Source organism: Callithrix jacchus, chromosome X, assembly GCF_049354715.1.
Source record: "Callithrix jacchus isolate 240 chromosome X, calJac240_pri, whole genome shotgun sequence".
Lineage (NCBI taxonomy): Eukaryota > Metazoa > Chordata > Mammalia > Primates > Cebidae > Callithrix > Callithrix jacchus.
In genome coordinates, this window is record NC_133524.1 from 67,792,123 (window position 1) to 67,816,251 (window position 24,129).

General features: G+C 46.9%; 1 protein-coding gene across 6 annotated transcripts in view; it reads left to right on the top strand.

The window, feature by feature from the left end:
• DLG3 (discs large MAGUK scaffold protein 3) overlaps positions 1-17,527 on the top strand; it is a 60,143-nt gene extending 42,616 nt beyond the window's left edge. For 4 of the 6 annotated variants that reach the window (XM_078362388.1, XM_078362390.1, XM_078362392.1 and 1 more), the window contains 10 exons: positions 4,221-4,397; positions 4,634-4,709; positions 5,462-5,561; positions 9,259-9,300; positions 10,600-10,650; positions 11,250-11,351; positions 11,941-12,113; positions 12,521-12,630; positions 12,961-13,052; positions 14,179-17,527. In XM_078362388.1, the coding sequence (XP_078218514.1) occupies positions 4,221-4,397; positions 4,634-4,709; positions 5,462-5,561; positions 9,259-9,300; positions 10,600-10,650; positions 11,250-11,351; positions 11,941-12,113; positions 12,521-12,630; positions 12,961-13,052; positions 14,179-14,285 (1,030 nt within the window). In that variant the 3' untranslated portion in view covers positions 14,286-17,527. Of the gene's footprint in view, positions 1-4,220; positions 4,398-4,633; positions 4,710-5,461; positions 5,562-7,489; positions 7,536-9,258; positions 9,301-10,599; positions 10,651-11,249; positions 11,352-11,940; positions 12,114-12,520; positions 12,631-12,960; positions 13,053-14,178 lie in introns of all 6 variants that reach the window. The other 2 variants (XM_078362387.1, XM_078362389.1) reach the window with 2 other exon arrangements.
• The last annotated feature ends 6,602 nt before the right edge of the window (positions 17,528-24,129 follow it).

Here is a 24,129-nt window from a genome sequence, read left to right on the forward strand (position 1 = left end):
AAAGATGAGGTTTCACCATGTTGGCAAGGATGGTCTTGATCTCTTGACCCCGTGATCCACCCACCTTGGCCTCCCAAAGTGCTAGGATTACAGGCGTGAGCCACCGTGCCTGGCCAAGAATTGGCTTTTTTTTTTTTTTCTGAGACGGAGTTTCACTCTTGTTACCCAGACTGGAGTGCAACGACGTGATCTCGGCTCACCGCAACCTCAGTCTCCTGGGTTCAAGCAATTCTCCTGCCTCAGCCTCCTGAGTAGCTGGGATTACAGGCACGTGCCACCATGCCCAGCTAATTTTTTATATTTTTAGTAGAGACGGGGTTTCACCATGTTGACCAGGATGGTCTCGATCTCTTGACCTCGTGATCCACCCGCCTCGGCCTCCCAAAGTGCTGGGATTACAGCCTTGAGCCACCGCGCCCGGCCAAGAATTGGCTTTTAAAAAAAAAAAAACACATGTGACTGTGACTTAGGCTTTATGAAATCTTCTGAGATAAAAGAGCCCTGGTCTGAGAGTCACTCACTATGCAGTTCTAGATGCGGCCATCTGCATATCTGGGCCTGGCTTTCATTGACTTTGAGGAAGTTTTCTAGCTCTTAGTCAAACAAAATTTCAGCAGGAAAAAAGGGGCAAAGTAGATTTAGAGAAAATCCACATCATGGGTTTGGGAAACAAATCAAAGTTATGACAAAAGAAGGGATTATTGAGGGAATTGGGAATGTTTAGCCTGGTAGAGAAGATCTAGGAAAGACCCAGACTCATTAAATACTGCAGCTGGAAAGAAATTTAGAGGGTATCTAAGGGATTTCCTTTACTAAATAGAAAGTTGGACAAAATGACCTCTGAGGCTCCAGCATTCTGCAATATTCTTTTTCTATTTGCAGTTCTGACTGATAGAAAAGGAAATTCTTGTTCATTTTTTTGCATTCTCAACTGCAAATAATAGTCTAGTTCAGAATCTCAAACTTCAGATACTACATTTCTATGTCTTTTACAAAACTATAGCTTAAAAAACCATTGTCTATCCTTTTCATATTTCTTATTCATTGAGCATTCATAAATTCATCAAACAAAATCCAGATAGACTTGGGAACCATTTTTTTAATTGGGAAATTGGAGTGAGGCAACTTCCTTTTTTGCCTTGTTTGCCAGGGAACTTAGAGCCAAACGTGGTCTTCGTCTGAAGTAAATGACTCAAACCAGTGCTTATTATATCTGTTTTCCCACTTTTTTTGTAATTGACGTAATGTTTTTTGAAAATTGTGAAAGGAACACATGCTGTGGTTAAAAAAACCAAGTCCGATTAGTACAATTCCCAATGCGCAGAGTTAACTAATGGCAAAATCTTTTTGACTTTGATCTGTGTTTATTTTGGTTTTTACTTAGCTTGTGCTGTATGTGTTTTAATTATTTTGTTTTGTTTTGTTTTTGAGATGGAGTCTCCCTCTATCACCCAGGCTGGAGTGCAATGACACAATCTCGGCTTACTGCAACCTCCGCCTCCTAGGTTCAAGCGATTCTCCTGCCTCAGCCTCCCAAGTAGCTGGGACTACAGGCACCCACCACCACACCCGGCTATTTTTTATATTTTTAGTAGAGTGGGGTTTTGTGACGTTGGCCAGGCAGGTCTCGAACTCCTGACCTCAATTGATCTGCCTGCCTCGGCCTCCCGAAGTGCTGGGATTACAGGCATGAATCACCACACCTGGCCAGAAGTAAACTGTTACATTCATTTTATTTGAAACTCGGATATTTAAAAAATTACAAACAACTGGATTCCAGGCATGGAGAAAACATGTTTACATCAACTCTACCTTATATACTTCAGCTTGTTACTGCAGTTGCCAAAGGTCAAACATGGTTCTGGAAAGTGCTAAAATGTATCTTGTGTTTTAAACTTACAACTAGTAAACTCTGCCTTCTAATCTTATACAAATTCATCCTAACTCTCCTAATTCATTTTATTTATTTATTTTTAGACAGAGTCTCCCTCTGTCACCCAGGCTGGAGTGCAGTGGTGCAATCTTGGCTCACTGCAACCTCTGCCTCCCAGATTGAAGTAATTCTCCTGCCTCAGCCTCCCAAGTAGCTTGGATTACAGGCGCATGCCACCACACCAGGCTAAATTTTGTATATTTAGCAGAGACTGAGTTTTGCCATGTTGGCCAGGCTGGTCTCAAACTCCTGACCTCAAGTAATCTGTCTGCCTTGGTCTCCCAAAATGCTAGGATTACAGGTGTGAGCCACTGCACCCAGCCTCCTAATTCATTTTAACATCTTCCTTCCTTACCTCACCAAACTAATTTGTGTTTAATTCAAATTCTGTTCTTTTCCTTACTATATTTGTTCTGATCTTTGAAACCCATAATGACATCCGGTGTTTGTCATTGTCACTGAGAATGAGGTTGCTTCATGATGCTCTTCTTAGTAGGAGTGGCTGACAATGTCTTCCTTGCTTTAGGAAATGCAGGACTCAGACAGTGAGAATGCATTCAGTTTTGATTCTGTCACACAGACCCTGGAATGTACCTTTCAGACAGCACCTCCTTATCTGCTGGCCTTTGCCATACTCCTTACTGCTTTGAGCGTGTAAATTGAGGGAAACAAAGGGCTTTTTTTTAGAGTTTAGGTATTTTCATTTTCAAATCGTCTGACACCGATTTTTAAGACCTCTGTTTCAAGAATTTTAAGCAGTAGATGGGTATTTCACTCTTCATGGCTTTACTACATCCTATCTCATTTGGGCTTGCATATGGTAAAATAGTGTGTTTTACTTGCAGTTTCCAACTTAGCCAAAGGTCACAGTATTGCAGGTAGAAGTCAAAGTCTTAGAACTAGATTTTGGGCTGTGTGTGTAAAGGTGTGAAAACACCTCTATTAACAGAGAGTATGAAGAAGACAGCCTAGATTGCAGGTAGAAAAATACAAACTTCTCACTGAAGTCACCCATTTGTGGTGACCCCATATGAAGACAGGTTCCACTGGATGTGAAAAGTAGAAACTTTTTTTTTTTTCTTTTTGAGATGGAGTTTCACTCTGTCACCCAGGCTGGAGTGCAGTGACGCAGTCTCGGCTCACTGCAACCTCCGCCTCCCAGGCTCAAGTGATTCTCCTGCCTCAGCCTCCCAAGTAGCTGGGACTACAGGTGTGCGCCACCACACCCGGCTACTTTTTGTATTTTTAGTAGAGATGGGGTTTCACCATATTGGTTGGCTGGTCTTTGAACTCCTGACCTCAGGTGATCCACCCACCTTGACCTCCCGAAGTGCTAGGATTATAGGCATGAGTCACTGCACCTGGCCTCCTGAGGCTCTTTTGATGTGTCACTCCTCTCAGATTTCCAGGGGCCACTGGATCAGGTCTATTCAAGGGCTTCCAAAATTTGCCCCACACCTTTATTTCCAATACCATTTCCTAGGACTTCTTGGAGCAGCCAAGCTGGTATCCTTTTCCACAAGCCTGGATGGTAAAGCTCTCTCCCCACCTTCTCCCACTTTCCCTTTTATGTCTTTACTCTGTGTCATTTATAGCATGTCACAACAGCATGTCTTGTCAGAGGACCTGGGTTCTGTTTGAGGTTGGTTAGATGTGTGACCTAGGTCAAACTATTTTTCTTCCCTGAGCCTCTGTTTCCCCATATGTAAGAGGAAGAGACTGCACTAGGTGACTTCTAGGGTTCCATTGGTTCTTTTCAACCCTACCATTCTGTGGGTCAATGTCAGTGTTAGCTTTTTCTTTGGCTGCCCGAAGAAACAAGGGCCCTTTCTTTTGTGTTTCAGCAGTGTTTACCAGTCATTGTTTGCGATTGAAGTTAACATTTTTTGTCCTCTCTTTAGCTACTTTTTGTAGATATGTTTGTAAACTGTGAAAGCTCCCTGCTAGAGCTAGTTTCCTATGTAGGTGAGAGAGGGCTACTGAGCAAATTCTACTTTGGACTTTTTTCTTGCATCCAGGAGCCAAGAGGAGGTGGGGTTTGCAAAATATTTTATTTTATGCTTCTTATTGGGAGAATGAGATGTGTCTTTGAAAGGGGGCGCATATTTACCACTTTGGCACAGAAAGAAGGATTTGAAGGATTTGTTCTCCTAGAGACATCCTTCTAGTATGCTGTGAGGCTGCTGCTATGTCTGTGCTGTTTGGGTTGGCCTTCCATCTTTTCAAGGTGCCAGTGTCTTGCCATTTAGGATTGGATGATTATTTCATCTTTCACTGTGCCTTTCAGGGCCCTGTTTGATTATGATCGGACTCGGGACAGCTGCCTGCCAAGCCAGGGGCTCAGCTTCTCTTACGGTGATATTCTGCATGTCATTAATGCCTCCGATGATGAGTGGTGGCAGGCAAGGCTTGTGACCCCACATGGAGAAAGTGAGCAGATCGGTGTGATCCCCAGTAAGAAGAGGTGAGTCGTCATGATCATGAGCAAGGCCTTTCCTACCCTCTTGCTGGTATTTCTTTCTTGTTTTCCTATTAGAAGTTGCTTGAGAGCAACATTTGTACCTTGATTCCTTTTTGGTAGAGTTGGTACTCAACATGGTTTTCATTCAGTGAGCCAAAAAACGGCTGCTGTGCCTGCTGCAACCCACTGCTGAGACCATTTACTGGCAGTAACAGGACTTCTTTCTGACTCCAAAACAGGGTGGAAAAGAAAGAAAGAGCTCGTTTGAAAACTGTGAAGTTTCATGCCAGGACGGGGATGATTGAGTCTAACAGGGTAAGTGAGGATCCCCAAGGAAGTCAGCCAGTAGGTGAAGAAGGGCGAGAAGCTTGGACTTTAGTCTGATATGTAAGAGAACTGGGGAACACAAAAGCAAATCTCTTTTTCAGGGGGCTGGCTCTGTCCTATCAGAACACTGACTGCTTTTCAGAAAGCAGAGAGGAAGCTCTTAAAGTCCACGGCTAGTTTGTGCTCCTTCCCCCTGGGTACCAGCTCTTGAAGATATGTTGGAGTTGGACTGTCTGGAAGGCTGACTTGCTTGGGAAAATGAAGCCACTTGTGGGTGTCTCCCTGGCTATAGACCCTGTCACAGCATCCAGCCAAGAAGCCCAGCCCCAGGCCTCCCACATCCCTTCAGACCACCTGAGGCAGGAGGGCCTTCCATTCACCCCTTTTCTCTATGAGCTTCACAGGCCAAAGAACTTCTGGAGCAGTAGAGGGAAGAGAGATGTGGAGTAGATGACTCTGTGTATGTCAGTGGTACCTTAGGGCATGTGTCCAGGAAGTGCCAGTGAGTGTTACGAGTCTGGATTAGATAGAAACCTCTACCATCCCTACAACATTTTCTTGTAAACATAATTTTCCTCTTACATCAACTTTCATTTAATCTCATAGACTCCATTTGTGAGAGATGGTCTTTATGTAGCTCACCGTTGTCTCCATTTTAGTTTTTCTTGCATGCTTTAAAATCCATTGTTCTGTTTTTTTTTTCTTCTGTCCTTCCCCTCCATCTTCATGTTCTTTCACAGTCGATCAAAACGAAACGTAAAAAGAGTTTCCGCCTCTCTCGAAAGTTTCCATTTTACAAGAGCAAAGAAAACATGGCCCAGGAGAGCAGCATACAGGAACGTAAGTAGCAGCAGAGTCCAGAGAGCAAGCCATCTGCAGCCCTGTCCCCTCATCCTCAGTTGCACCTTCCCTCAGGAGAAGCCTGAGCAGGGCCATGTGTGGCCCCATGCACGCCTGTGTGTGCATGCACCTGCTTATCTGCAGAGTCAGGGCAGAAATTGGTCTGCATAAGGAAAATGTTGCGTTTTATTTGTCCAGCTCCTCAGTTAGAATTAATGTTGGAGGCACTGAGGTGGGACAGGTCCCAGGGTCAGTCTCCAGTAAGTGCCTGGCACTAGCAATGGAAATGCCAGACAGAGCTCTGCTGTGGTGGTGAGGAGTAGTTTTTCAGCTAGTGTCAGGGTCAGGAAAATGGTTTTTCAAGAGAGCAAGGTCTAGGGGCTCAGTGTTGCTCTCCTGGCTTCTTCCTCTTATGTTTTCTTTCCCTTAACTTCACTCATGTATGTCAAGAGAAGAGCCTTTTCTTCCTAGGATCACTGGAGTTGGGGCTACTTCTGGAATCCCACGCACGTGCATAAGCATACAGGATATCCACACGACTCCCAGCAGACTCGCTGTTATCCTAGAGTGCCTACAGAGCCAGTTTTTCCAGGAGTATCCTTCCTGCCTAAATGAATTGACATGGAAGGAGTGTTGCTCCACATTGTTCAAATAAAGATTTATTGAGAACCACAAAGTTGGTTCAGTAGGAAGAGCAATCACTCTGAGCTAAATTAACCTGAAGAAGAAATTTAATCCAGATAAATCTTGCTCTGCCATGTGCCTCAGAAATTAACTGCTCCAACCCTAACCTTAAACACCAGGCCTGCCTTGAAAAATGTTTTCTCATTTGTCTCATCATGAATGGTAAACATCTCTCATTTACCAGTGACTCCTCTGTCTTGCATGGAGGGATCTTGGGGTCTTGGGCTGTTGGGGCTGGCAGGGACTGACTGGTTCTGATAGGAAATGTCCTTTTGTCAGGCCAGTCTGGTCCACGGTCATGGTATGTGGAAGTTATTGCCAGCTGGGGTTGTATCTGGTAGACAGAAGGGTGCCCTCATCCAGATGGCGGCCACGGCTCATCATCCTGGGGTGGTTCAATGAGAAGCCATAGATGAGGTGGCTCTGCTCATGAGCAGTTAGGAGACAGTCTGAAACAGAGGTCTGAGCTGATGTCACCATAGTTTCATCCAATGAGTCCTAGAGTCCCTCCATGCCAAGCCCAGCCTGGGGGGGTGTTCATTGCTCAGTGGTCCTGCCTGGTGGGCGAGGGGGGTACCTGTTGGACGACAGAGTTGAAAGTGCCTAGTGCCACTTCTCCAGAAGCTGAGCTCATCCCCAAGGTCTGCCTGGCTCAGGGCAGCTTTGGAAGTGACACCCCACACCATGCAAAACTTTTCCTGAAGGATTTGAACAGAGTGAGTCAGTATTGGGCGAAAGCTTCTTGAGGTGATGGCAGTTCTGTCTGCCTCTCTGGCACATGTGGACATTTGCTCTTTCATGCGTTGTGGAGGGAAATGATGAGGGCAAACAGAGACCTGGGCTCCACAACTACCAATTTGGTCAAAGCAGGTGCTCTAAGCCTTGGTATATCACCTGTGCTGTCCCATTGGCCTACAGCTGTAGACACTCCAGAAAACTAGTCTACTCCAAGACCCTCTGGCGACCAATTGGGTAGCATAAAGTTTAGATGTCTTATCTGCCCTGGGATGTTCTTTCTGTGGCAGAGCTCCTGGCCTCACTACAGTGCTAGGTCTTCATGGTGTTTCATAATTCTGTCAGTAGTGCTCACCTGCCTCTGTATTCTTCCTCCCCCTTGTCTTTTTCTCTATTGTTTTCTCTTCTCCCCAAATCTCGCCCTCTCTTCCATTCCCTCCCATCCCTTCCCCTTCCCCTTCTTCTTCTCCCCCTCGTCCTCTCTCCATCCTTGCTGTCTGTGAAATCAGGACTTTCCGGGGTTAAGTGACGATTATTATGGAGCAAAGAACCTGAGTAAGTCCAACTTACACACCGTTCACTGTATTTGTGGCATGAATGGAGATAGTGGGGGTGGGGATATTGGGGACATGGGTAAGGGTGAAGGGTGAGGGGAGGGCAGTGTTCACAGCAGGAAGAAGTGCATGTGGCTCCGAATGTTACACATTTGCTCTGGATCCCTAGTACCCTAGTACGTCCCCATCATTCATGCCTTTATTTACCTTTTACCACTCAAAGTGGGAGGGCATGAGCTTGGCATTCCCCCTTACAAGTGAGGTGGGCCTGAAATGTTTCTCCAAGGGAACCACTGAGCTCATCTCTAGCCTATTTTCAAGGGAGGGGTGCCTGCTGGTTGGATTCTTCTCCCAGTGATGCCATGCTAAAGAATTGGGTGTAGGAAGTGCAGCTCTTACAGTCCCTCTAACTAGGGGCAAGGGTACTGTGACCCCCTTTGCCCAACCTGCATCTGGGATGTCTCAGAAGATCTAGGGCCTCAGCAAACAGCTGCCAGTTGGTTTTCCACAGAGCGCCTGTATGGGATTGAGCTGGTCTGTTGGGGGCCTCGGCACCATTTATGGACCATAAATTAGTGGACCATAGTTAGTGCTTTATCTCAGGAAAACTCCAACCTCATTTTCTATTCTGGAAAAGAATCCTAGAGTGGAAAATGAAAAAGACCTAGATGCTGAGGCCTTAGCGGCTATCCTGCTGCATGCAAGGGTGCACAGGCATGCAGCCCTGCCAGCTGGGTTCTGTCAACATACACTCTCCTTCAATAAATAATAAAGGCCAAATGCAAAGGAGCTGCGGTTGGGGATTGTTCAGGAACTAGCCATGCATGGCAACTCAGCCAGTCCTTTCCACGGGGGCCACAGCATATCATGGTCTGAAACAGTGTGGTCTTGGCTGAAATGAGCAGTATCTCTTTCCATAGTTTGATGTGTCCATGTCTCATCATCATTCGTGTGTCATCCTGGGTGGGTGGGCTTTGTTTGTGTCTCTTGTGAACACTGCTCCTCTGCTTGAGCTTTCTCTTCCCTCACCACTAAGAGATGGGCAGATCCCAGCTGTGTGAGGCAGGAGGGTTGTCTTGTCCTCAAGGTGTTTTGTTGGTTTTGTTGTCTGTGTTTTGACATGTCTGCCTGGTGATAGATGGAGGTGCTTCCCTTGTCACCACTGAAGCCAAGCTCTCCTGCTTTGGAGTGGTGGCAGGAAGGCTGGGGATCCCACCGAATGGTCAGAGCAGCGCTCACTGGTGTCTTCTTAACCCATACAGTATTTGGCCTCTTAGTTGTGGAGTGCCACATGGTTGTGTACTTCTGGGGCTCTGTCGGGTGGGGGACACCCATGGGCAGCCTGGTCCCTGGACTTCTTCTTGCTCCTGTCACTGTCTTTTCTTTCCTGTTGTTAACCTTGGGAGATGCATTTTGAAATAGGACTTGGAAACCACCCAGGTCAATTTGTTTGATTCAGATGAAGAGGATGCTGCTGAAGGAAGTGTGGCTTGTAGTACATAGGGAGGGACTTGGCAGACCAAGAGGGCTCTGGGGAAAAGTATGAGGGGGCCAGGGGCTCAGGATTGGAGCTGTGCCTCCCAGTTGGTAGCCTGGATGAGGCCTCCTGTGGCCTGACTTGGTTGGCAGCTCAGTGTCTTGCTCCTGGAGCATTTTATTTTGTGCTGCATGTGACCTCTCAGTGGTGTGTTCTGAATTGGAGTCTCTTTCTTGTTGGCTTGCAGAGGGAGTGACATCCAACACCAGTGACAGCGAAAGCAGTTCCAGTAAGTGTGTGTCATTCCTTCCATGTCGTGTAGCTCCACCATGTATCCCAGCCATCCTCATTCCAGTGTTGCACAGCTGCCATTGCTGCTCAGAGCTGGTGCTTCTTTTAGCCATGTACACTTCGAGATCCTGGAAATGCTGTGGCCACTTCATTCTCCTTATGGGTTGGGGTTCACCCTGTGGATTAAAGGAGAGTGTAAACACTATAGCTCTGGCCAGGACCTGAATTAAAAGCATCGCTGGCCCTGGGAAGGGTGACTTGCCAAAGAGTAAATTCCTGCCATGGGTACCGTGGGCCATAGGTGTTGCCAGGTTTAGATTTGCTCAGAGACCAAAAGAAAACTGGCTCCTATAGTACGCTGCCCTGAATCTGCCTTTCCAAGTCATTAGGATCCCTTGCCTTTGGGGCTGGTTAAAGGATCAGGTAATTGCCCAGTTCTCCTTGGGAGATCCTGGGACCAGACCAGAGAAACCATAATTCAAACCTCATGAACTTTGGGAGCACTGGTCTTTCAGGAGCTATGGTGGCTAGAGGCCTTGTAAAATCTGCCCAGGAGTCTTAGGCTCAGAAGAAGCCTTTGAGCAAGCATTGTGTGCCTCGATGCAAATATCACTGTCTTCCCTGGGACTTCCATCAGCCACTTTGGAAACTCCAGGCACCCGGCACTAAGTGGCTTGCCGACTGTTTTAGGAAAACCTCAACATTGCTAGGCTCAACATGGAGCTCCACCAGGAAAAGACAGCAGGTTCAGCATTGCTCTTAAGGGGTACTGGGGACCTTAGCAGAGCCATGTACCACTTTTCTGGATGCTTCTTCCAATGCAGGAGGTGGGTAGGTAGACCATTAAAGGGCAAAGTTAGGCTGCAGCTTCGGGGACCTGCATGTGTGCCCTGACTCCCCTTGCATGCAGATGAAGGGGACTTGGGCAAGCGTCTCAACTGGTCAAAGCATCCCTGTCACTCTTACCAGAACAAGGGGGCTGCTGCGCACACTTGTTACCTATAAGAAGAGTTCCTTAGAAATTGGGGTGGTTTGGGGTGGAAGCTTCATGGCTTCTGGGCCTTGGCCCTTTGCCCAGTGATATTTCACTGAACAAGAGAACTGCTGACTCCTGTCTGGGAGCCAGTGAAGGGTTTCCTGTGCTTTCTCACCATCAGAAAACAGAAAGGATCACAGGTGGTAGGTGGTAGCAAGGACCACCCAATATGGCTATATCCTGGCAGGGGAGGGTGTGGGGAGTGTTGTACAGAAGGAGGCAGATCATACGGTGCTAACTTAGCTCCCTTTTTTGTTGCAGAAGGACAAGAGGATGCTATTTTGTCATATGAGCCAGTGACACGGCAAGAAAGTAAGCCCCCTTTTGAGAGCCTTGTCTTTGTGCTTGTGTCCTGTCATGGGGCTCAATATGAGGGGTGGCTGTGGGAGCAGAAGGAGGGATCTGGAGGAGGAGGAAGCTTCCACTCATGGCACATCCAGCCCCAGGGCTCCTCCTTCTCTTCTGCTTCTCCCCAGTGTCATAGGGAAGGGGGTGCTTCCGGTGTGCACTTGTCTCTATACCTCTGCCTGCTGCCAGGACACCTTCCAAAGGAGGGGCAAATTTACATGGAAGGTCTATTTCAGTAGATGTAGCCACTGCTAAAAGAAAGGTCCAGGTTATTCCCTTCAGTGGCTGCTCTGTGAAAATCTTGCTCAGCTACTGGTGTCAGTGCAGAGATTTTTTCTTACTCAGAAGGGGAGCAGCTTCTGGTTTCAGACTTGCCTTGAACTTAGATATTCTCAAATTAAAGCCTCTTTGATGTCTTTGTATTTAAAAGCCAGACAATGGCCGAGGATGCTTCACCCTGTCTGAGTCTCTGCTGCAGAGCCTGTGTTGTAGCCAGACTCGGGGGTAGGACAGGCTGTCTGATGGGGGCCTCTGTTCACTGTCTCAATGCTCTCCCTCTCTAGTTCACTATGCAAGGCCTGTGATCATCCTGGGCCCAATGAAGGACCGAGTCAATGACGACCTGATCTCTGAATTTCCACATAAATTTGGATCCTGTGTGCCACGTAAGAGTCCAGGAAGGCCCAAAGGAGTGAGGCTTGGTGCCCTGGGAATTGTTGCTCTAATATTTTATGGAAAAGGTCTGGGATCAGATTCTAGGGCTGTTTTGGGACAGGGTACATTTGACACCCTGGAAAAGTATGAGTGGCAATATATTCCTCAAAAGCTGATGGGGTTAGAGAGATTAAGCCATCAGGCTTGGCTGCTCACTCCCTTGGGGGAAAGGTTAAGTGGTGATGGTCGGGAATGATTGGACAAATTGGGAGGTCCAGCCAGAGTGGTGTTGATGTGACTCCATGAACAGTTTGTTAGGTTTACTGTCTCCTCTACCAAGTATGGCACCCTCTGCCATGCCTTAGCTCAGGAAACCCCACCTTTCTCATCCAGTTTAAGCTAAAGCAAATAGCTCCCTGTGTGAGACCTAGAGATTGGAAGAGAAGTAGGTAAGACAAACTCCTTCTTAACTGCTTTTTTCTCCCACTTAAAGTGGAGTGGCCCAGTGACCTACCCAGATGAGAATGGACCAGTCAGTATTTTTTGGCTCGGGGTAGATCATTGACCCTGGGCCACAAAGTGTTCCCTTTCTTCCTTCAGATACTACCCGGCCTCGGCGTGACAATGAGGTGGATGGACAAGACTACCACTTTGTGGTGTCTCGAGAACAAATGGAGAAAGATATTCAGGACAACAAGTTCATTGAGGCGGGTCAATTTAATGATAATCTCTATGGGACCAGCATCCAGTCAGTGCGGGCCGTTGCAGAGAGGGTAAGTGTAGAGGAGATGGCCTCAAAAGGAAGGCCGGTGCTTGTGCCAAGGCTCCACTTGAATCCTTATCCTTCCACCACAGGGGCTGCCCAACAGTGCTGCTGACCAAAGCCATGGCACCTCTGCATATTCCCAGCCCCTTGACAAAGCTGCCTGTCTCCTCTGTACAACTCATTCAGAGCATCACCCAAAAGGGAATAGGGGGCCCTGGACAGATGTGGCCTTTTCTGGGTAATAGCAAAAAGTAGGATCTGTCTACTTCAGGGATTGAATTTTTAGGCCACTTTGGGTGGCCCTGGTCCCTCTCCCTTTGCCCCCACCTCCAGCCACGATGGATGTTTAGAATGTCACTGGATTTCTGCCTGGGGCTTAGTGAATAGGGACTGATAGAATCTCTGCTTTTTCAGGGCAAGCACTGCATCTTAGATGTTTCTGGCAATGCTATCAAGAGACTGCAGCAAGCACAACTTTACCCAATTGCCATTTTCATCAAGCCCAAGTCCATCGAAGCCCTTATGTAAGTGTTTAACTGAGGACTTAGACATGCCAAGCTAAGATTGGGCCTGGAAAGGAACTGGAGAAAAAAGTGATTTGTTGGGCAGGGGTGGGAACATCAGAAACTTGAAAGAAACTCTGGGTCCCAGCTCTGGTCACTGGGTGCTGTTTTAAGGGCTTTTGTCTGTGTTCTTGGTTGGACTTTTGAACCCAGAAGGTTTGAGGAGTCAGCCATGGGCCACTGCTGCTCTGAGAGGGCAGCTTAGCAGATTTTTAGGGATCCTGGAATAATCCTTGGATGAATCAGAACATAAGATCTGGTTCGGAACTATTTTTCTTTTGTCTTTGGCAGGGAAATGAACCGAAGGCAGACATATGAACAAGCAAATAAGATCTATGACAAAGCCATGAAGCTGGAGCAGGAGTTTGGAGAGTACTTTACGGGTAAGACTTCTGCCGCCCTGCGGGGGTACTGTGGGACTAGCCAGGCACCTGTTTCTCTAAGTATCTCAAAGAGGTATAGACAGAATGTAGAAACCTTGCACGGACTTTCCAGTTGCTTTTACGCTTTTGAGCACAAACCTTTCCAAAGCACTCAAGTTCCCTGTGTCCAACCATAGCAGTTCAGCTGGCTGATAGCATACACCGCTCACCAAATGCTTCCTTGAATTGTTGGTTTGTTCATTTTGTCTTGTCCCTACTAGATTGTAGGCTTCCTGTATTACTCTGTCTCCCTCCGTTTCTGCTCCACTCTCCCACCCCATTACTTGACTTTGCATGTTTAGGTGCTGAATAAACGTTTGTTGATGATGATGATTCCTCGGTGTGGTGTTCAAGTTGTCTGTTGTGTGTTTGTGTGTGTGTATGATCATCTACTTTAGAAGGTCAGTTCCTGAAACATTGGGAAGGTTTCTATGTAATATGTTCTTCACGTTTTGAAGTACAGTAACATATATATATGTGCAGGGTAGTGCTGAGTCCATTTTAGCCGGTGGTGCCACTAGGTTAACTGGGTAAAGAATTCATACATGTCCTCACACACCTTGGGTCTTCAGAACTCCCTTTACCATCAGCATCCATGTCCTTGTTTGCTGGGCTGACCTCTGACATATAGCAGATGTGAAGGGCCCAGGAGCACTGTCTCTTGCCAGAAATCATGGCTTTCAGTTCTTTCTGTGGAGAACTGGGATTTTCCACATATTTTAAGTCTGCTTTAGAATTACAAGCTGCTGGCTTTATGGCACCTAAGAGTAACATGAACTGCACGATCTGGGACGTAGTGGGTGCTCAGTAAACATCTTTTGAATAAACACGTTTTTCTGGTCATTGCTACTTAGTCTCACTGTCTCAGTGAGTTGACTTCAAGTCCTGAGTTTAGGGCACCTAGTTGGTTGCCCTTACTGCCCTGACCACACAGGCAGGCTGGCCCGTGAACCTAAGCCCAAACCCATACTCCTGGAAACATGTGAGGGGCGGGGGATGTGGGAGAGGAGGTCTTGAGGCAGGATTGCTGGGTTTGGGGGATGTGTTGTGGACCACAGTAATAATTTTGTTTTCCTCTTCACTTTAGCCATTGTACAGGGTGACTCACTGGAAGAGATTTATAACAAAATCAAACAAATCATTGAGGACCAGTCTGGGCACTACATTTGGGTCCCATCCCCTGAAAAACTCTGAAGAATCCCCTCCAACCATTCTCTTGTGAACAGAAGAAATCAAGTCCCTCTTCCCTCCTCCTTCTTCATTCCTGTCCCCATGGGGAGAACAAATGCTATGTTCTTGTCCCCTTTTTTAGATATGTCAAAAAAAATTGAGTTTTCTAGTCCTGTTTTTTTTTTTAATTTTTTTTGTTTGTTTTAGTTTATTTTTTGGGATGATGCCATCTCACTCATCATGTGACTGTGCCCATTCCTGCATGGACCTTTCCCAAGCACTAGCACAGGTGCAAAATCCATCAGAGCCATTGTTTTCATAAAAACCAAGCAGAAGTGAAGAGAAAAGAGGAGGACTGATGGAAAGACAGACTCTGGACAGCTGCACGGCTTGTGAAGTGAGCTAAATGCACCACATGATGAGATGCTCCTGGGCATTTCTCCCTATTTGTACTGCTGTCTTGCAGCTCTGAACGGTGCAACGTAATGGTGACAGAAAGTATCTTATTTATATATATATATATATATGTAATTTATATAAAATATATAGAAATTATTATATATATATATTATACACTCTCATATAATATATATATATATTCACATACATTTGGATTAGAAAATCTATGGAGACTTCATCAATGGTACTATGTTATTAGAGAAATGCTTTAATTTTCATATTCCAATCAGATGGCATCTTCTATCCCAGCTGGTTGGGAAGGGATTGAAGATGGTAGCAAGTGCTGCACTAAGGGCACTCGCATTTGGTCATTCTCTTGCGAGCTAGGAGGGGTCAGCCTGAGGCCTGAGAGAAAGGGCTTTTGTCAGGGGCGAGAGGGTTAGAGATTTGACCTAAAAGCAGCTGCTACCCCTGAGGTGCAGCCAGTCCTGTATGCGGAGGGAGAGAATGGCTAATGATGCTCCCCGTGGAATTGCCTATTGTTTTATGCCACCTGATGTGTCTGCATGAGAGGTTTCCTTTTTGTTCCTTTTTAAGCTGCTGTTAAACCAAAACCATGTTGTGCTACTGTGTCAGCCTTTTCATTATTGCAAATTTTACTTTTACTATTTAAGTGAATGCGTACAATCCAATTTGCCAAGATTCTAAAGGCTTGTGAGGTCCTGAAGGAGCCAGGCCTTGTGATGGAATAGGCGACCTAGGCCTGGTTGTCCTGTCAGCAGAAGGGAGAGCAGGGGCTAGGCTGAGAGGAGGACATGCAGGGCTCTGCTGAGGTTCCTCCCTGGGTTCCACCAACAGGGACAGGGAGTCACTTGCCTTCCAGTTCTGTGCTGGGATGGCGGGACAGCACTTGGCTTGCTTGGCCAGCCGTGTCATGAGTTTGATTTGTTGGTTTTTTTTTGTTTTTGTTTTTTTGTTTTTGTTTTTTTGCAGCTGCTTCATATGCTCTGCTCCAGCCCCTCCCCAAAAGCTGGTAGCTTATGGTTTCTACAAGAGGAAAGTAGACTTTATGCTGTACATTTGAGCTATAGAGCTAAGATTCGCTTACTGGTGAGCTGTGAAACCTTGTTGCTTTTTCTCAGAGTCTGATGGCAGTGACTGTGGTCAAGGGAGTTTTCACTACCACAAGTGCAGGCAGCAGCTGCAGTTCAGGTCCTCCCCCACCCCACTGTGCTCCTTTGAAGCCAGTGTGCCTCCCTTGCCTCCATACTGGAGGGACGACACAGGGGAAAATGGAGAAGTTCTTGGCCCTAGGGTTGAGGCAGTTGTTTCCTAGCCCTCTGGGTTAGGGCTGTTGCCCGCGAGGCAATGTTGACGATGCTTTAAGCACTACCAGCCAAATCCCAGAACTCTGTTAACAGTTATCTGACCAGAAGAATAAGACTTAACTGTATAAAGCATGGGACCCAGAATGAGGATAAGGAAAGGGCAGCAGCTTTCCCTGGGCAGTACACTGGCTTGAAGGCAAAGAGGGATACAGTGACAGCTGACTGTGACTGGTGATGAGGGGGTGAACAGGGACTGTTGATTGATGTTAACTAAGTGGTGAAGTCTGAACCATGCTCAGCCCTCTCCTTTCCCAGGGAAGAGAAACAAAGATTCAAAGTAAGCATGACACTAGCTGGTTTACCAGTGTTCCTTCCAAGGAGACATATATTTTTTAATAAACGATAGTTGCAATGAACTATGGCTCAGAGACCTTCTTGAAGTAGTTGAGAAGGGAGGGCGTGGGCAAAGCAGTGGGAAGAACGTCCCAAACTTTTGGGGGCCAGAAGGCTCAATCCTTAGTGATGATCAGCTAGCCGAGCTGGGCCATCCTGGGGATCGGTACAGCTCCCTGGGGTGGTGACAGGCCCTTTGTGAAAGGTGTGTACTGGGTCTTCCACCCCAGTCCCAGACACTGCTTCAAACAGCACCAGCCAGATGGGAGTCCACATCTGTGGTGGCAAAATGCTGACATTTTCCCAAGAGGTACACAAGGTGGGAGAGGCCTGCTGCAGCAAAGGTGTGAATTAGTGAAAGCAGGGGACTAATTTAGTAGCAGAGAATTGGGTGAGAAAAATGTCCAGAGAAAGTGACCTGCCAGCTACCAGTGTTTCCAAAAATGAGGGTGGAATGGGCCCAGTTTGCATAGCAGGGCAGCAGTTATCCCCACAGCCCTCTGAGGAGGGGAGGAGTGCTTAGAGTGGGCAGTTCTGGCTGTTCTGATGTGGCAGACACCATTGCAACTTGTGCGGAGGAGTCTGAGGAAGTGCTCTCATAATTCATAAGGTCAAGAGCAACATCTGGATGAATGACCCACTTGAAATGTGTGTGGTCTGAGCCACAGGAAGGGCGATCCTCTTGCTTGTGGTGCTTTATGGTGTGTAGGTTGCTTGCTTTCCCACATGCTCTCATTTGCTAGAAGGCAGCCCAAAAAAAGGGAGTCCCCAAAGAGCTCCATGAATGCTCAAGAAAGTTCATCTCCTGAGGGCAAAGAACAAAACATCTGGCCTATGGCCACACTGCTGAGGCTCTGTCTTCACAGCTGATGTTCTCCTAGTGGAGGTACAGCTGAAGAACATCCAGCCCCATCATGAGAAGATACAGAGCAACTTGGAAACTCCAAAGGGAGCCACACCCCTAACACTGTGCCATGCCGTGCTGTGCTGTGTCCTGAAGGAGGAGAGAGCCCTGTCTCCTCCTGGTTTTGTTGCTGACATTGCAAGGATCATGCCTTGACTCTTTCATCTCTAACAGAGGAAGAACTGTATTATCAAACCTTATGGTCTACCCATGACTAAATAAAATATTTGTTCAATCACAAATGACCAGCTTTGTCTTAAGTTGAAAGTGCTTCTAAAAATCATATAATGAAAACAAAATCCTTGCCTGAAGCAAGTGTGGAAGTCGAATGGCTCAAGGACGGAGCTAATACAGATGCAGAAGCAGGTGGGAGTTGAGCCACAGGTTTGGGAGGAACCTAGAGGGAAAGTATCCTAAGCAGGCCAAGGCCAAGCCAAAAAGGGTGGGACTGAGAAGGGGTGCAGCTCGAGCAGAAAGGCCAGCACTCAAGGCCAGTGGAGCCCTTCTGCATGGGTAATCCTTGCTTAATACCAACTGTGGCAATTAGGTGAGAAAGTGTTCACAGAGCTGGTGATGTTCTCAAGGGATGCTGACAAATTAGTGCTGAAGTAAGAAACAATCCTGGATGCCCAAGAACCTCAGCCTGGGCCTTGGCAGTGTTCATTCAGTCTCAGCATTCCCGAGTTACGTATTTCATCCCTGTTCCCACCTAGGATTTGGTGGCCTTGATTCCACTAATCCTTTTATCCAACCAGCCATTTCCTTGGCACCTCTAGGACATTTTATTATCATTGCAAATAACATTCTGAAGCTCGAATTTGTTTCCTCAAAAGCCTCTTCCCCTGTCACTTCCAAGAAATAGTACTGGCTCCTGTATACCTCCATTCCTCCCCAGTGAACAAGGTGTCGATTCCTCATGCTTTGCCAGAAAATAGTAGAGCTTTAACAATGAAGCCCCAACTAGATTTTATCTGCAGAGCTGTTCCCATTGTGCACAATGTGGTGCCCACTGGCTTTTTCCATGTTACACTGAATGAACTACCTCTATGGCCATCCCTCCCCGACTACTGGTAGTCTAAGCACATGTACCTAATGCTTCAAAGAACAGGAAAGTGGGTGGTTTGAGAACAGGCTTCAGCGAATGTGTTCTTCCAATGAAGAGCATGTGTGAGAGGATGCTCTGTTGCCTGGCCTTCCTGGCTTACAGCCAGTCCTGCCCAGGCTGTCAGAATCATCTGTATCATGCTCCCTACCCCTCCCGTGGGTCCTGCCACCCACGGAGAAGTCAAAATCCCAGCTCCTTAGCATGGCCCTTCCACTGTCAGGCCCCAGGCTTTCTCTCCTGTCTTCTGCTGTGGCCCCTTCTGTTCTAGGCATTTGAGTTCCCTGGATGCACCACAGTCCTGAGTCTTGGCTCATCCTTTTTGCATGTGCCCATAAATGCCCTCATTGTTACCCCATCCTGCTTAACCTGGAAGATTCTCCTTGAAAGAGAGAGGGGAAGGGGGAGAGAGAGAGAGAGTCTCATCTGTCTCAGGCTGGAGTGCAGTGGTGTGATCATAGCTCACTGCAGCCAGCCTCTACCTCCCAGGCTCAAGTGATCCTCCCACCTCAGCCTCATGAGTAGCTGGGACCCCAGGCATTTGCCACCAGACCCAGCTAATTTTTGTATTTTCTGTAGAAATGGAGTTTCACCATCTTGCCCAGGCTGGTCTCTGACTCCTGGGCTCAAGCAACCCCCACCCCATCGCCTCGAGCTCCCAAAGTGCTGGCATTACAGGCATGAACTGCCACACCCAGCCTCCTCTTAATATTTTGAGACTCAATTCAAGAATTCCTCTCTCAGTGCTCCCTTTCCTGAACCACCACCTCTTCTTCCCTATCACTCCCTAGGTAGAACTGACCCTCCCACCCTGAGTGCTGAAATTCCAAGACCCTAGATGGGAAAATGCTATATCCTGTAAGAACTTTGGTCATCACTGTAGTAGCTGACATTTATCTCCTGCTTACTATGTGCTGGGCATTGTACCAAGTGCTATACGCATACTAATTTGCCTGTTACTCAAAACAGCCCTAGAAGGTAGAAGACAGTTACTCTTTTTTTTCTTTTTTGAGATGCAGTCTTGCTCTGTCACCCAGGCTGGAGTGCAGTGGTGTGATCTCAGCTCATTGCAACCTCTGCCTCCCAGGTTGAAGCGATTCTCCTGCCTCAGCCTCCTGAGTAGCTGGGATGACAGATGCGCCACCATATCTAGCTGGGTTTTGTATTTTTGGTAGAGATGGAGTCTCACCATGTTGGCCAGGCTGGTCTCGATCTCTTGACCTCAAGTAATCCACCTGCCTCGGCCTCCCAAAGTGCTGGGATTACAGTCGTGAGCCACGTTCCTGACCCAAGTACTCTTATTATCCCTGTTTTCCAGATGGGGAAACTGAGGCATACAGCTAATAAGTAGCAGAGCTATGAGTGCAACACAGGCTGTCTGGCTGTAGCAGCTATGCTCTTCAGTACACCAGGCCCAGGCAGCATCTCACTTTGCTCTGCTTAGAACATTTTCTTGCCCCATCTCTTTGCATCTGTCTTCTTCTCCTAGACTCCTCTTTGAGAGCAGAGACTATGTCCCATTCATCTTTATGCCCCCAGCACTTAGTACAGTATCTGGCACATAGTAGATGCTCAGTAAAAGAAAAGAGCTGCACTGGTCTTTGGCTCAAGCTTGGAGGGAAGTGATTTGACCAGGTCCAAACCTGTGGTGAGTGTGAATTCTTTTGGTTTGTATTTTTGGAGAGCTTCCTTTCTGGAGCCACTGCCACTTCCTCTTGGATCTCACTCAATCATTAGGACTCTTCTCTTTTTCATCTTCATTCATTTCTGATCCTTTATTGCTCCTTCCCTTTCTTTTCACTCTGCTATCTTCTCACCCAGGGCTAACCTTCTACTTGCCCTCCTCCCCTTTACTAACCATCACTAGTTCATGAAACACAAGTTGATCAAGCATCTAGAAGCCCTCAAAGACCAGCCATTACTTCCCAAGCATGAAATTCCAAGATCCTAGATGGGAAAATGCTATGCCCCTGCTCTCTCCCTGATGATTTCACTTCTCTCCAATCCCGCCCCACCCCTTCCATGGGCTCCTCCCACCTACAGCTCTGATCCCTTTGCTCTCTCTCTTCCCCAACCCAAAGTGCTGCCATTGCCCTTGTCATCCAGTTCAAGCCCTGATCTACCCCTTCTGGTCATCACATCCAATCTCCTACTAAAACGTGGATTATTTACAATGTCTTTTCAATCCAGTCCTTTGTTGTCATCACCGCCCCTACCCTTGTAGTGACAAGAGCTACTGCTCTGTGCATTGTGCTTTGATGCTGGAAAGACAATGGCAAATAAAGCCTGTTTTCAAGGGGCCTATCAGCTAGTTGGGGGCAGGGGACAGCAAAGCAGGAAATGACTAAGAACTTAAGTACACATTTGAGTGAATGCCATGAAAGAAATACACAGGATGCAGTGATAGAAAAGGTGTGCAGGACGGCTTCTCTGAGGTGAGACCTGTGGGGTGTCAGGGAGGGAAGTATTTAACACTCCACTGGCCCTAATCTGCTTGTCCAGCATTATCTCCTGATACTTCTCTACAAACCAATCTAGACTCCGACTTTTTAGCCATGAGCAAGACCTCTGTCTGGAGTGTTTCTAGTCCCCATCTCTTATTTAATGAAACGCTTCAAGCTCCAGCTCAAATGTCACCTTCCATGATCATGTCGCTGGTCACTGCAGAGGAGCTGCCCCTTCCCTCCTTTGGAATCTCTCTAGCAGCTGGTACTGAACACACTTTGTTCCTGCAGGGTATTGATTTGTCAATAATACACTCTCTAACCAGTCAAAAAGCTTCTAGAAGGCTGGGATTGCATCTGGTCTATCTTTCTATGCCTCACAGCACATGCCTTGCACATGACAGATAATAAATGATTTGTGAATGAACTTCCCCTTTCTGAGCCTCACTATCTTACTCTAAAACATGAGGAAGCTAGACAGATAATCTCCAAAGCCTCTCCCAGCTCCCACACTTACCATGATTAAAGAGTAGAATTCTAAAGGGTATGTGCTATGCTGAATCCCTCACAAAAGGCCAATTCACACCTCTTGTGATTTTGCAGTTAAAAAAACCAAATGGTGATGCAGATGACATAAAAGGCTTAAACAGGGTTGTGAAAGAACATGGCGCTTGAGCACATTCGGTTTATACACAATCAAACACGACAGACTGACAGGCTTGGTGCCTGCTGTGAAGAGGCAAAGGACTCCTGGGAGATGCATGGACTTGGACGAGGGGAAATGGCCTTTTTCTAGCTGGGCAGAAGGGTCGCATTCCAGGATAGCTGAACAAAATGGAAAACTTTGTGATAGAATCACTTCTTCCAGTCGGGCAAAGAAATGGTGTTAGGGAAATATGGGAATGGAGGTGCCCAAATTACCGCAAAATGGATGCCCTTCTAAGTAGAGTGGAGGTGGCCCAGTGGCTCTCGCCGAGAGCCATTTGAGGTGGGTGGGAGGGTGGTGTGGGGGCTGGACACATGGGAGCATAGTCACAGGTGGGAACCATAACCAGGAGGTGTAGAAACTGCCCCTGTGCCCTGCAAGGAGTGAAGTAACCAGGTTTGTCTTTTAGTTGAAGCAATTGCTGGCTTTGTGGCTGTTAGAGTCAATGGAAGCTTTTCAACTTTCAACTTTTCTTAAAAACTAAAAAGACTGGCAAACTAGGTTTGCAAACTGCCACTCTCTTCTCTTCTGGCTTATCAGAGAGATTGGGGGAAATGCAACAAAGGGAAAAAAAAATGAGGTAAAAGTAGACATTGTGCTATTGAGTAGAGGAATGTCAAAGGGGGAAATGACAGACATACACTTCAGGGTCTACTAGAGTTCACATCACTAAGGGTGAATTGGGTCATTCTAGAGAAGAAATAACAAGAAACAATAGAGAAGGTAAAGGGGAATAAAAGCCAGAGTCAAGAGTATGAGCAGAAGACTAGAAAAAAAAGAGAGAGAAAAACACCTGCATCACTGGAGCTGGCCTATAATAATAGGTCAGAAGCCTTTCCAGGAGGCGGTAAATAGAGATCTGGAGAATGAGAGAATGACAAGAGAGATGTCAAGATTTAGTGGTTGCAGGTGACCCTGCCAGACAGCAAGAACAGAATAACGACAGCAAACATGAGAAAGCACATGTTCTGTGTCAGGTGTTACTCTAAGAACTTTGTGTGTATTTACTCACTTGTTCTTTACAACTCTGTGAGGATGGTTGTGGACATCTTATAGATGAGGAAACTGAGGTCTGCAGACATTTGATAACTTGCCCAAAGTCATATAACTCCTAAGTTGGAAAGCAAGGATTTGAACCCAGGCAATTTGGTTCCAGGGTGGGTGCCTGTGCTCTGCTGCCTCACCCAGTTCTGCTACCACTTTCCATCTCATACTTCTTTGTTGTCTGGCTTCTGCTCTCTCACCACCCCACTGAAATTGTGCTTAAAAGTCAATATGACTTCCAAGTCACCAGATCTTTGTCTTTTTTGAGACTGTCTCACTCCGTCACCCAGGCTGGAGTGCAGTGGCGTGATCTCAGCTCACTGCAACCTCTGCCTCCTAGGTTCAAGTGATTCTCCTGCATCTGCCTCCCGAGTAGCTGGGATTACAGGTGCCTGCCACCACGGCCAGCTAATTTTCGTATTTTTAGTAGAAACGGGGTTTCACCATGTTGACCAGGCTGGTCTCGAACTCCTGACCTCAGGTGATCCACCCGCCTCAGCCTCACAAAGTGCTGGGATCACAGGCATGAGCCATCACACCTGGCCCCAAGTCACCAGATCTCATACCTTCATAGACCTCATACCTATCAGCTTTTCTGTTATATTTGGCACTGTTAATTATTCTCTCCTTCTAAAAATTTCTCCTTGGTTTCAGTTACACTACCTTCTTGGTTCTCCTACATCTCTCCTATTTCTCCTTCTCTGCCCCGTGCAGTTCCTTTTTTTCTCCTTCCCTCTGAAATGTTTGTTCTTGGCCCTTTTCTTACTCCATATTCAATACACTGGCGATTTCCTGGCTAAAACATTCATATAACTCCAAAAACATTCTCTTCACCTAGGGTTGACATTTTTACACCATCTCTGATTATGTGTACCAGTCCTCACATTCCCCTTCACTGTTTCGCTGCAGTTGCTCCAATTCAATTCTTCATTGTTTCTATTCATTCAACAAATACATAATTCTATGCATCAGGCCCTGTGGATACAATAGTGAGCAAAACAGATACAGCCTCTGCCCTTATGGAGTTTACTGTCTTGGAGCTAGTCTGACAATAAATAAATAATTACACAAACTGGTAAGTGCTATTAATGAAACTGTGGACCTTTATGAAAGGGTGACAGAGGGCTGGGAGCAGTAGCTCACGCCTCTAATCCCGGCACTTTTTGGAGGCTGAGGCAGGTGGATCACGAGGTCAGGAGTTTGAGACCAGACCGGTCAACATAGTGAAACCCCATCTCTACTAAAAACACAAAAATTAGCTGAGTGTGGTGGCACGTGCCTGCAGCCCCAGCTACTTGGGAGGCTCAGGCGGGAGAATTGCTTGAACCTGGGAGGTGGAGGCTGCAGTGAGCTGAGACCTCACCTTTGCTCTCCAGCCTGGGTGACAGAGTGAGACTTCATCTCAAAAAAATAAAGGTGACATAGGGAGATTATAGTGGCCTCCAAAATAGCCTTCCTTCCTCTACCCTCTCCCTTCTCCAATTTACCTAGTGTTGCCCAGGTTAATATTCCTGGGGTCCATTTCTGACCCTGACACTCCCCAGCTCA